The 12,696-nt window shown below is 40.7% G+C and overlaps 1 protein-coding gene across 50 annotated transcripts in view; it reads right to left on the bottom strand.

The window, feature by feature from the left end:
* RCBTB1 (RCC1 and BTB domain containing protein 1) overlaps positions 1–12,696 on the bottom strand; it is an 83,140-nt gene that overhangs the window by 13,317 nt on the left and 57,127 nt on the right. For 25 of the 50 annotated variants that reach the window (XM_084981660.1, XM_084981674.1, XM_084981661.1 and 22 more), the window contains 3 exons: positions 9,033–9,159; positions 7,453–7,604; positions 6,223–6,353 (listed from right to left, as the gene is read on the bottom strand). In XM_084981660.1, coding sequence (XP_084837786.1) covers positions 6,223–6,353; positions 7,453–7,604; positions 9,033–9,159 — 410 coding nt within the window. Of the gene's footprint in view, positions 1–5,900; positions 6,034–6,152; positions 6,354–7,452; positions 7,605–9,032; positions 9,160–12,696 lie in introns of all 50 variants that reach the window. The other 25 variants (XR_014819374.1, XR_014819391.1, XR_014819385.1 and 22 more) reach the window with 2 other exon arrangements.

Here is a 12,696-nt window from a genome sequence, read left to right as displayed (position 1 = left end):
TAAATTAAATTATTCCAATCATTATACATACTCTGAAGATAAGCTTGTCCTTTCCACAGGTTTTCTTTGGTAACCAAACAGAGAACGATGGTCTTAACATCCACATTTTAAAAACACTAATGTATCCTTCAACAGAGTTCTCGCCTAGTCTTAAAATCTCAAAGCTAAAATAAATGAGTGCTAAGACTTCCTGTGGAAGGCCACTTGGCCAGGGTGACACAGGTTCCCTCTGTGTCAAGAGCCATCATTATAGATGGGGCAGAAACCGAGAACCAGACCTGACTGTCCAAACTTCTCGTTAAAATAGTAAGATAACAAAACCCGAAAACTCACTTGATAGTACAGCTGACCCTCAAACAATGTGGGTCCACTTACCTGGGATATTTTTCAATAGTAAACAGTACAGCACTACAGGGCCCACGGTTGCTTGAAGCCGAGGATGCAGAGGAATCATGGAAATGGAGGGATGACTTTAAGCTGCACATGATTAACTCTTGTACTGTTCAAGGGTCAACTGTACATCAAGTACAAAGTATTTCATCAAATTGGGTGTGTGTGTGTGTGTGTGTGTGTGTGTGTGTGTGTTCTGTTTGTTTTAAGAGCTGCACCTAAGGCATATGGAAGTTCCCAGGCTTGGGGTCAAATCAGAGCTACAGCTACCGGCCTATGTCACAGCCTCCACAACACTAGATCCGAGCCACATCTGTGACCTATGTCACAGATTATATCAACATTGGATCCTTAACCCACTGAGGGAGGCCAGGGATCAAACCAGAATCATCAGAGAGACAACACTGGGTCCTTAACCTATTGAGCCACAATGGAAACTCCTGGAAAAAAATTTTAAAGATGTTTTTTCTCATTATTCAAAAAATATTTTACAAGGCAGTATACAGATTCAATGCAATCTCTATCAAATTACCAAAGACATTTTTCACAGAACTCAAACAAAACATTTTAAAGTTTGTTTGGAAGCACAAAAGACCCAGAATAGCCAAAGACATCCTGAAAAAGAAAAAATGGAGTTGGAGGAATCAGGCTCTAGGACTTCAGACTATACTACAAAGCAACAATCATCAAAACCATATGGGGAGTTCCCGTCGTGGCGCAGTGGTTAACGAATCCGACTAGGAACCATGAGGTTGCGGGTTTGGTCCCTGCCCTTGCTCAGTGGGTTGACGATCCGGCGTTGCCGTGAGCTGTGGTGTAGGTTGCAGACGCGGCTCAGATCCCGTGTTGCTGTGGCTCTGGCGTAAGCCGATGGCTACAGCTCCGATTGGACCCCCAGCCTGGGAATCTCCATATGCCGCGGAAGCGGCCCAATAAATAGCAAAAAGACAGAAAAAACCATATGGAACTGGCACAAAGACAGAAATATCGATCAGTGGAACAGGATAGAAAGCCCAGAATTCAACCCACGCACCTATAGCCAACTAATCTATGACAAATGAGGCAAGAATATACAATGGAAAAAAGACAGCCTGTTCAGTAAGTGGTGCTGGGAAAACTGGACAGCCACATGGAAAAGAATGAAATTAGAACTCTCCTTGACACCATACACAAAAATAAACTCCAAATGGATTCAAGACCTAGATATAAGACCAGACACTACAAAACTCTTGGAGGAAAACACAGGCCAAACACTCTCTGACAGAAACAACAGCAACATCTTCTCAGATCCAGCTCTTAGAGTACTGACAGTAAAACAAAAATAAACAAATGGGACCTAATCAAACTGAAAAGTTTCTGCACAGCAAAGGAAACCCTAAACAAAACGAAAAGACAACCCACAGAATGGGAGAAAATCTTTGCAAGTGAATCCACTGACAAGGGATTAATCTCCAAAATTTATAAACACCTCCTGCAGCTCCATACCAAAAAAACAAACAACCCCTTCAAAAAATGGGCAGAAGATCTAAACAGACAGTTCTCTAAAGACATGCAAATGGCCAAAAAACACATGAAAAGATGTTCAACATCACTCAACATTAGAGAAATGCAAGTCAAAACCACGATGAGGTACCACCTTACACCAGCCAGAATGGCCATCATCCAAAAGTCTACAAACAGTAAGTGCTAGAGAGGGTGTGGAGAAAAGGAACCGTATTACACTGTTGGTGGGATTGTAAATTGGTGCAACCACTGTGGAAAACAGTATGGAGATTCCTCAGAAAACTAAAAATAGAACTACCATTTGATCCAGCAATCTCACTCCTGGGCATCTATCCAGAGAAAGCCATGACTCAAAAAGACACATGTACTCCGATGTTCATTGCAGCACTATTTGCAATAGCCAAGACATGGAAACAACCTAAATGTCCATTGACAGAGGAGTGGATCAAGAAGATGGAATATTACTCAGCCATTAAAAGGAACGAAATACTGGCATTCTTAGCAACATGGATGGACCCAGAAATTATCACGCTAAGTGAAGTCATTCAGACAATGAGACACCAACATCAAATGCTTTCACTGACATGTGGAATCTGAAAAAAGGACAGACTGAACTTCTTTGCAGAACAGATGCTGACTCACAGACACTGAAAAACTTATGGTCTCCAAAGGAGACAATTTGGGGGGGGGAGAATGCACTAGGGTTGTGGGTTGAAAATCCTATAAAATTGGATTGTGATGATCATTGTACAACTATAAATGTAATAAATTCATTGATTAAGAAAAAAAATATTTTACAGTCTACTGACATTAAAGAAACTTTTAATTTGGTACCCTGAAAGAAAAAAATAATGCTGACCATCTGGATTTAACACAAAGTTTTCCAATATTCATATCCCCAAATCAATTTTAGAATTATATTCCTAGGCTCCTATGTACTTCCCACCACAAGCAAAATTTTGAGACCTCAGAAAGTAGGATTTTCTTTTTTTTTTTTTTTTTTTTTTTTTTGTCTTTTGTCTTTTTGTTGTTGTTGCTATTTCTTGGGCCGCTCCCGCGGCATATGGAGGTTCCCAGGCTAGGGGTTGAATCAGAGCTGTAGCCACCGGCCTACGCCAGAGCCACAGCAACACGGGATCCGAGCCGCGTCTGCAACCTACACCACAGCTCACGGCAACGCCGGATCGTCAACCCACTGAGCAAGGGCAGGGACCGAACCCGCAACCTCATGGTTCCTAGTCGGATTCGTAAACCACTGCGCCACGACGGGAACTCCAGGACTTTCTGATAAGTACTCTGGCTATACTAATAATACTTCCCAACTGTTTCTTCTAATGTTCAAATATACATAGAAAACAAAAATTTCCTGAAAAGAAACAGTATAAATAAAAACAGAAGCATTTCAAAATGTTTTGATTTATAATGAGATCAAAACTGTCATGAGAAAATGTTTGATTTGCATTTTCTCCCTTAACGTCGATACTTTTAGGTTTGTGCTAGGGGAGTATTTAAGTGTTCCTTCTTCAAGTCCTTCTTTACTTTATGAAAACCTACAGAAAGTTGACAATGCATTTCTAATGTAAGGGCGCCACAACAAATAGCTTACTTTTAAAAATCTTCAGGAGTTTCCGTCGTGGCACAGCGGAAGCGAATCTGATTAGTACCCATGAGGACTCAGGTTTGATCCCTGGCCTCGATCAGTGGGTTGAGGATCCAGCGTTGCTGTGAGCTGTGGTGTAGGTCGCAGACGTGGCTCAGACCTGGCGTTGCTGTGGCCGTGGCTGTGGCATAGGCCAGTGGCTACAGCTCCAATTCAACCCCTAATCTGGGAACCTCCATATGCCATGGGAGCAGCCCAAAATAGACTAAATAAATAAATAAATAATAAAATAAATAAAATCTTCATTAACTACTGAGTCAGTACGTTTTTGTTCTTTTTATGTGTGTACATTTGCTTCAAAGTTCTCTTGTCCAAAGGAGGCACGGAGGAATCACAGCAATTTGAGCAGAAAAGAGCAGAAGAAACACGAGAGACAGGCCGTCTCCATCAACCCACAGAGTGAAGGAAAAGTCGCCCAGGATCCCCAAGCTGAACTTGTCAAAATAATGGATTTTGCAGTTAATTTCCAATTTGCCTTAGAATCACCATCTCATCAACTAAATAGATATGATAAGTGGATTTTATTTTTATATTCTAGAGACTTCATTTATTTACTTTCTGCATTCTATAGTATTAAGGAAATAAAATGTAAAGGTACATTTGTCAATTACGTAACTCACAACAGAACCAAAAATAGTATGATCTAGAAAGAAGCCTTTTTGCCTTCCATTTTCAAATTTTTCTACACTGAATGTGTAATATCTGTGGGGTTGTGAGGTTTTTTTACTTTTTAAAAAGTACAACTTCATGGTGAGTTGTTCCAAATACATTCATTTGTTCATTTAACTCAACATATACTCTTGAGTGCCAACTGTATGCCCACACTGTGACAGACTGTGGGGAATCACATGCATTTGTGGTCTCAGAAAAGGGACAGCTTTTGATGTATTTATAGTTGCTATCAGAAAAGTGAAAACTAGTGAAGGAAATGATCGATCGGCCTTCGGAGAAGTCGTATAAGGTGGCTTCTAAAAACTTACTGGGGTAGATTTTAGCTGAGAGGTATTGCCTCTGCCCAGGTGGTTCTGACTGGTCTTAGTCAGCAAGATCCAAATGCCAAGAATATGGAAATCAGCACTGAGGAGGAGTGTGCAGAGACACACACGATTTGAAGTCAATCGCCAAGGGGAGAGAAAAGCCATGGACCAGTTTAAAACTGCATCACTGGATGAAAATTAAACCTAAAGAAATAACATTTCTAATAAAGATATTCATGGTGTCAAGGAAAGGCTAGAGAAAAAAACTATACTTCTGGAGTTCCTGCTGTGGCGCAGCGCGTTGAGGATCTGACTGCAGCGGTTTGGGTTGCCATGGAGGCACGGGTTTGATCTCCAGCATGGCGCAGTGGGCTAAGCATCTGTCATTGCTGCAGCTGGCTCAGATTCCATCTCTGGCCCTGGAACTTCTACATGCTGCAGGTGCGACCAAATAAACAAAAAACTGTAATTCCATTTTCTATTAGAAATTATTTACTCTGATCATTAGTCCATCTGTTGAAGGCCACAGAGAAAGTCAGCTATACTTGATCTTATCAAATATTTATAATCATAATACAACCTGAAATAAAAATAGGATACATTTTGAAAATCCAAGACATAATGGTCCATTTGGATCCCCAAGTGTAACAAAGATGAAGTCTGTCCTCAGCACATTGCCAAGGCCACAGCTGCAGATCTTTGCAAGTGTTTGGTGAACTCCCTGATACCAGGTAATCTGCCTCATCATCTGATGACAAAATCCCTATAACAATAAACTAATTCTGCCATCTGAGGTGCAAACCTTTGCTAGACATATTCAATCCCAAAGCTACTGCTCTATTTCATTCTCCAAGAATATGTAAAACCAACCCTACCAGCCTCCAGTTCACTAATTATCCTTAATGCATCCTTTACATGGTACAGATTTTCATTCAGTTCAACAACCTGTCACCCACTGCCTCCCAGGTACCGGGCACCACAGGGCAGGGCACACAGATGAATAAGAGAAAGTTTCTGCTCATAGGGAGCTTACAATCTGATGATATGGTTCTTAACTTCAAGAAAATGCACATAAACACAAAATTTCAGACTCCCAAAAGCCCACTCATTCAGAGACTCGCTAGAGATCCATGAATCCCAGATTCGGAATTCAATCCAGTAAGAAAGCAAACAACCAAAAGGGAGTCCAGATCAAGTACCTCACCCTTGAATAACTGTGAGTGAAAATCAGATGATGACAGAATTTCAGAGCATACACAGGTGTAAGTCACAGGGCAGCCTTGACGGATGACAGGGTTCAGCTGAGCAGACACCAAAGTGAGTCTTGAGAAAAATATATTAAAATATATTAAGCTGACCTGGGGAAATACCTGAAACTAAAATGTGCTGTTAGTCCCACTGGGTGTGGCACTTTGTACTCCAACCTGCATGACAGCGTCTGGGACTTCAATTAGTGTCTTCTCTTAGATAAAAATGTAAGTAGAGAAATAGCCATTTTTGAAACTGTGAACAGAGAATAAAGCAAGGCCAGATTTCATTTTTTTTTTGGGGGGGGGGGTGTTAGTCACTTCATCAAGTCCCTTAGTAGAAGGTGAAGTTACTCTTCACGCTCCTTGTCTCACCTGAGAAAAGACGGGCAAAGGGCTCGGTGGGGAGCTAAGGGCAGGTTGGGTTTCTCCCTGTTTGTGTTACCTCTGCATCATATCTGACCGCAGCAGAGAACAGTGAAAAGGCATTCTCCACGGTGATTCCTCGCTTGATTATGTGCTGACAAAGTTTCTTCAGTCTGTTTTCACAGTAGGAAGTCGCCAAATCCAAAAGACCTAAAAGTAAAGAGTGGAAGAACTTCCAGTCTACAGTGATTTCCAATCATTTATAAACATACACATTGCATTCTGGTGAAGAGGATCAGCTAAATAAATCAACAGAAGCTTCCTAGGGAATAATTCTCTGAATTTTATTAAGTAAATGCTCTTTTTGAGTTCCTCCCTTCCCTACCTCCCAAACATACCTCTCTTATATTCACTTCCTACAATTTCTTCAATAGTACAAAGGAAGGAGAAAAAACTGAATTTCCTTCATTTCGTTTCCAAAATGAAATGATAAAGCTATTAGCAACTTATACTTCAGTATTAAAAAGAAAAACAATTGTAAACCAACTATAAAATTTAAAAAAAAGAAAAATATGACCAGTCATAAACTGTGTCTAAAATTATTAACCATGATAACCACACAATACTATGTTTAAAGGCATTTAATCTTTCTTAAAAACCATGTAAAAATCAATAAACCTGAAACTTTTTACATGTCAATACTATAAGAATATTATATCTATATATATATAGATAGATATAATATATAGATATAGATATTTTTTTACTTTATGGCCACACCTGCAGCATATGGAAATTCCCAGGCCAGGGGCTGAATCCAAGCCACTAGCTGCAATAACATCATATGCTTTTTTTTTTTTTCTTTCTTTTTTTTTTTGTCTTTTGTCTTTTGTCGTTGTTATTGTTTGCTATTTCTTGGGCCGCTCCCGCGACATATGGAGGTTCCCAGGCTAGGGGTCGAATCGGAGCTGTAGCCACCGGCCTACGCCAGAGCCACAGCAACGCGGGATCCGAGCCGCGTCTGCAACCTACACCACAGCTCACGGCAACGCCAGATCGTCAACCCACTGAGCAAGGGCAGGGACCGAACCCGCAACCTCATGGTTCCTAGTCGGATTTGTTAACCACTGCGCCACGACAGGAACTCCCCATCATATGCTTTTAACCCACTGGGCTGGGATCGATCCCATGCCCCTGCAGTGACTCAAGCCACTGCAGTTGGACTCTTAACCCACTGTACCACAGTGGAAACTCCTGAGGAGATATATTTTTGACGCTGTGGAGTGGCCAGTCCTAATGTGGCTGGTACCTATAGCATCTTCAGGTGGCAGGTCCACTGCATCCGTGTAAAGGTACTGGAGAAAGGCACGGTACACCGGGTAAGAAAACTGGTCTATTTCAATCACCTCCTTCATGTCCTCGTTCCAGTAAGACTGGAACATGGATCGAAAGTGCTCACACCTACAACAGAACAGCAAGTTACCCAATTAAGTGATGACATCAGACAAGTACTCAGGTGTGCTCAACTATTACATCTGTGCACGTACACCAGGATCCTGACTCTTTAGCTAAAGACATTCCGAGGGCAAGGGCTTTTATATGCACCGTTTGCATACACTTCCACTTTGAATGGCACAACCTATTAAACAGTAACGATTATACAGAGCCTGGAAGGTCCCAGCACTTAAAACAGCACCACTGCTTCCATGTGACAGTCCCCACGGAGTTTTTCTGCTCACTTTTTTTCTAAGATGCTGTGTAGAAGTGCCTTTTAAACAATGAAATTAAATTCAGAAATGAGTGTTTAAATTTGACGCTATATTAACACCATTCAAATGATTCATTTTTGTCTGTTTTTTTATTTGATGTAATCAGCACATGCTCCTGTTTTCAGTGTTACCTGCATATGTTTTAAGAGGATTTTTTTGTTCCATTACCTTACAGGACAATTATCCTTCTTTGCTGACTCATTTTCAAAACAGCCACCACCGCTATTTTGTTCCTTTGCTTCGACCTGCTCCCTTCCCTCTCCTCTCAAGCCTGTTACCAATTTTATTATAAAACACAGTCACCTATTTCAAGAAAGTCGAAACAGGTCTTTTTGTGCTGTATTTACAGGCACAAATCCACCTATATGAGGAACCACAGGTTCACAGACAGAAACATTTCCCATTTAACCTTTTCAACTAATACTTTGATGCAGATAAAGAACTCCTTTAAGTAATGAATGACATTGCTTTTTAGTTCCCTTAAAACACATTATTTTGTAAATAAACTTTAAATTTTCAAAAAAGACTTGTAAGTAGCCAATTAAACTCTCAATGATCTGATTTTATGTGCTTCTTTCTAATGGCAGCCTCGGTGAGCAAAAGTCCAAACAGTTATTAATAAATACAAAATTTCCTTACATTTAATCAAAGACTCCTAGCTTTCACTATATTTAAAGAACATTTCTCTCAGGGCCAGAAGTCCAGTATACCTAAGAGTTTTCTGCTTAGGGAAAAAAAATTAATCTTTAAGAGTAAAAGAATACACTTTTCACTGACAATCTTGTATTTTTTTTAAACCATACAAACAAATTTTTTGATGGAAATAAGTATTCACAAGCTACTTTGTTTAAAAAACAATAAAGAAAAAGTAGTGCATTATGTTTTTTCTAGAAAGCACAAGTGCATGCATGCATGCACGTGCACGCACACACACACACACACACACACGCAAAACCCTTCAATAATGAGTGGACTGATAGTATCTGCAAAATTAAGTCGTGCCATTTCTCTCTACTGCAAAGGTTATTTCTTACGAGGCTCTATTTTGAGGAATAACAAAGAAAAGGAGATTGCAGAAGAAAGTCAGGTTACTGGTGTCTCTAAGCTCATGTGAAAATACCTGATTTTCAAAACAGCTTTATGGACATGGATATATTTCCCATCTATTCGAAACTTCAGATCAGCCGTTTCTGGACTGTCAAATTCCTTCTTCAGTGACTCTGCAACTGTTAAAAAGTCTTCATGCTCTGAAGGAAATAAGCATAGTAATAGAGGAGGCTCAGAAAGCATACTCAAGCTTTGAATACTTCAGAAAGAGAACGATTAGCATGATAGCTAATGCCATTAGATTTTTAAAGAAGAGTTCAAGCCTTACTTGCCAAATCTGTTCCACGTATTAAATCAAAATCAATTTCACAGGCTAATGCTGAAACAAATTCCAGAGACCCTCACTGGCAATGAACGAAAGGTCCTATGGACACAGAAGACAAATTTCCACATCCCCTGAGATGAGAAAGTGACCCTCTGCAGCTGCTATTACCTAAGTAACTTAAGTGTATAAACTAAAAAAAAAAAAAAAAAAAAAAAAAAAACCAAAACAACAACAACAACAATAAACCCCACATATTTGGGAAAGCCAAATACCAGTCTTACATGCTTAGTTAGATATTAAAAATGTGCGTTTTAAGAAAAAGTTATAGATCATCAAGATTATATAACTACTCTAAAGTAGAGTGGTCCTTCTCTAAGGCTAAGAATTTATCAAATTTCCCTGGCAGAAACACTAAGAACCCTGCTGCTCTGCTTTGGGGTAGTTTTAAGGAGTTGGTATATTCAATTCAAGGAGTCCTAAGAAACAGACTCACACTTAAGTGGTTACACTAAGAGCTGTCCTCCACTGCAGAGGAACCCTTGGTCCTCAGTATCTGGAACCTAACATCCCTCTTAACCCTAAAAATTAATGCAGGACAAACAATAATCCTTACGCGTTATCTAAAAGCAGAGCAAATTTACTTAGTAGGAATGTATATAAAAAAGGACCAATTATACGAAATGTGATCACATTGCCCGGGAGAAGGTGTAAGTATAGATAATTCTTGTATGTAAGCAGAACGATGTTATCATGAAGAAAAGTAAAGGCACTTGTACAAATTCATGCAACGCTTTGTGGGTTACATGGGTAAACAAAGGAAACCAGGTACAAGAAGGCTCACTGGGAAGTTGAAAAATTCCAGACACTCTCAGTGGCACTGAACGAAGGTCTATGGAGGTAAGAGAGGTTTCCATGTCCCCTGAGATGAGAAGGTGACTCTCAGCTGCTGTTACTGTGGCAACTCTAGGAGGGACAACTGCTAAAAGCTAGGCTAAAACGTAACAAGCAAGCTCCCCGTGAGCTTTATTATCAGAATCTCCCAAGGAAATACCATTCGCCTAAGCCCTGTAGCCTTAACCTGCAGCCCCCCTCGACCTCTACAACGAAGAACTCTCCTGGCTGTAGAGGAAAGGTGGACAATCTCTCCGAAACCAGGCTTTCTGGTTCCTGTCATGGCTCAGTAGTAACAAACCCGACTGGTATCCATGAAGGAATTGGGTTCGATCCCTGGCCTCGCTCAGTGCATTGAGGATCCAGCATTGCTGTGAGCTGTGGTGTGTGTAGGTCGCAGATGCAGCTCGGATCCCATGTTGTTGTGGCTGTGGTTGGCAGCTACAGCTCTGATTCAAGCCCTAGCCTGGGAACCTCCATATGCCTTGGGTGCAGCCCTAAAAAGCAAAGCAAAGCAAAACAAAACAAACCAAACCAAACACAAAACAGACTTTCCTTGATCCTGGGACCTGGATCCTCGGTTAATGAAAGAAAGGAAGTACCAATCATGGGCAAAGAGGCCAAGAGTCTAGATTGCTACCCACCCTCCCCAACCAGCAAACCAGCTTCGTGTCAGCGCCTCAACTTCTGCATCTAGTCCTAAGAGTTGGCCCATCTTGGTTTCTGGCAACAAGCAAAGTTCCACCCTTCAAAGAAGAAATGTTCTTCAGAGATGTGAATTCACCCTCTAACTTTCCTCCCCACACACAGCTGAGATCATAAACCGAGAGGAACAAACACTTGTGACTTTTAGTGAGTGGAAGGGAAAGAAGTCACCTTTCTATAGGAGATCTATTCAGTAACCACACTTCATCCAAACGTTCTAACAGAAAATATTAGGATATCTGTTCTGAAAAAAAAAGTCTTTTCAGGATTATTTTAAGACTTAGGAACTTGGAGACCGCCTTTTATAAAACAGGTCTAGGTTAAGCAGTGTATGGGAATCTGAAGATGTGTACAGGGCTGAGTAGTACTCCACTGTATGTACAGACCGCATTTCATTTACCATTTATCTGCTGATGGACATGCGGATGGTTTCCATCCACCTTCTGATTGTTGTGAATAATGCTATTATGAATATTCATGTTCAAATATTTGTTTGAGGAATCTACTGTTAAGTGCTTATGGCCAAATAGTTTGTTTGAGGAATCTAGTCTTAAGTTCTTATGGCCAAATAGTCCCATGCCATGAACTAAATTTTCTCTCATCACAAGATTCACTGCAAAATATACTGTATTATAGTTTAAGAACCTGGAAATGTCCCATTTCTTTCATCTTCAGCTGAACAGCAGCTTAGCTTTTCCTAAATGTACTCTTGCCCCCAAGACCATAAAGACATGTCCCTGTTGATGGGACAGTGCCAGCTGCCTGACGCCCTGAGCATGACATTTATTACATGACTAGCCTTCAGTACCAACTGCAGAGCAACCCAAACTCTATGCTGTCAACAATTAATTTTCAAGCATGGGGTAGCATGACTCACTTATTCCCTCCACATTACAAACAAAAGAACAATTTAGAAGAAACACATTGGCAACAGGTAGAAATAAACAACAAATAAAAGAAAAAGAAATCAAAATCATCTGTTAAAGGCTACTCAGCTTGATGACATCTTAACATTTTCAATCAACAATGGACCCTTGAAGAAGACAGTATTCAGAAACAGGACAGATGGGAGTTCCCGTCGTGGCGCAGCGGAAACAAATCTGACTAGGAACCATGAGGTTTTGGGTTTGATCCCTGGTCTCACTCAGTGGGTTAAGGATCCAGCGTTGCCATGAGCTATGGTGTAGGTCAAAGATACAGCTTGGATCTGGCATTATGGTAGCTCTGGCATAGGCTGGCAGCTGCAGCTCCAATTAGACCCCTAGCCTGGGAACCTCCATGTGCTGTGAGTGCGGCCTAAAAAGACAAAAAAAAAAAAAAAAAAAAGAAAAGAAAAGAAACAGGACAGATGATATAACCAAAGATAACCCTGAATTCCACTACTTTTTATAATACCTCTGGTTTGATCCCTTCTAAAATAAAAGTAGGAGTTTCCCATTGTGGCTCAGTGGAAATGAATCTGACCAGCATCCATAAGGATGCAGGTTCCATCCCTAGCCTCCCTCAGTGGGTTAAGGATCTGGAGTTGCCATGAGCTGTGGTGTAGGTCCCAGACGCAGCTCAGATCCTGTGTTGCTGTGGCTCTGGCTACAGTTCCGATTTGAGATCTAGCTTGGGAACCTCCATATGCTGCGGGTGCGGCCCTAAAAAAGAGTAGAGTAAATAAAAGTATTTGAGATTGGTTGAAAGAAAAAGAGGGAAAGAAAGCAGAATTAATAACTCCATAAACTTAACAAAACCACAAGTCTCTACACCTAATTAGGAGTTCAGGATTAACACATACACACTACTATATGTACAACAGATAACCAGCAAG

Source organism: Sus scrofa, chromosome 11, assembly GCF_054392235.1.
Source record: "Sus scrofa isolate SSC_HxYL_T2T_F1_AM1 chromosome 11, Sscrofa_HxYL_maternal_Yorkshire_Landrace_v2.0, whole genome shotgun sequence".
NCBI lineage: Eukaryota > Metazoa > Chordata > Mammalia > Artiodactyla > Suidae > Sus > Sus scrofa.
The sequence above is the reverse complement of the archived record's forward strand: the minus strand, read 5'-3'. Positions and strand labels throughout refer to the sequence as shown.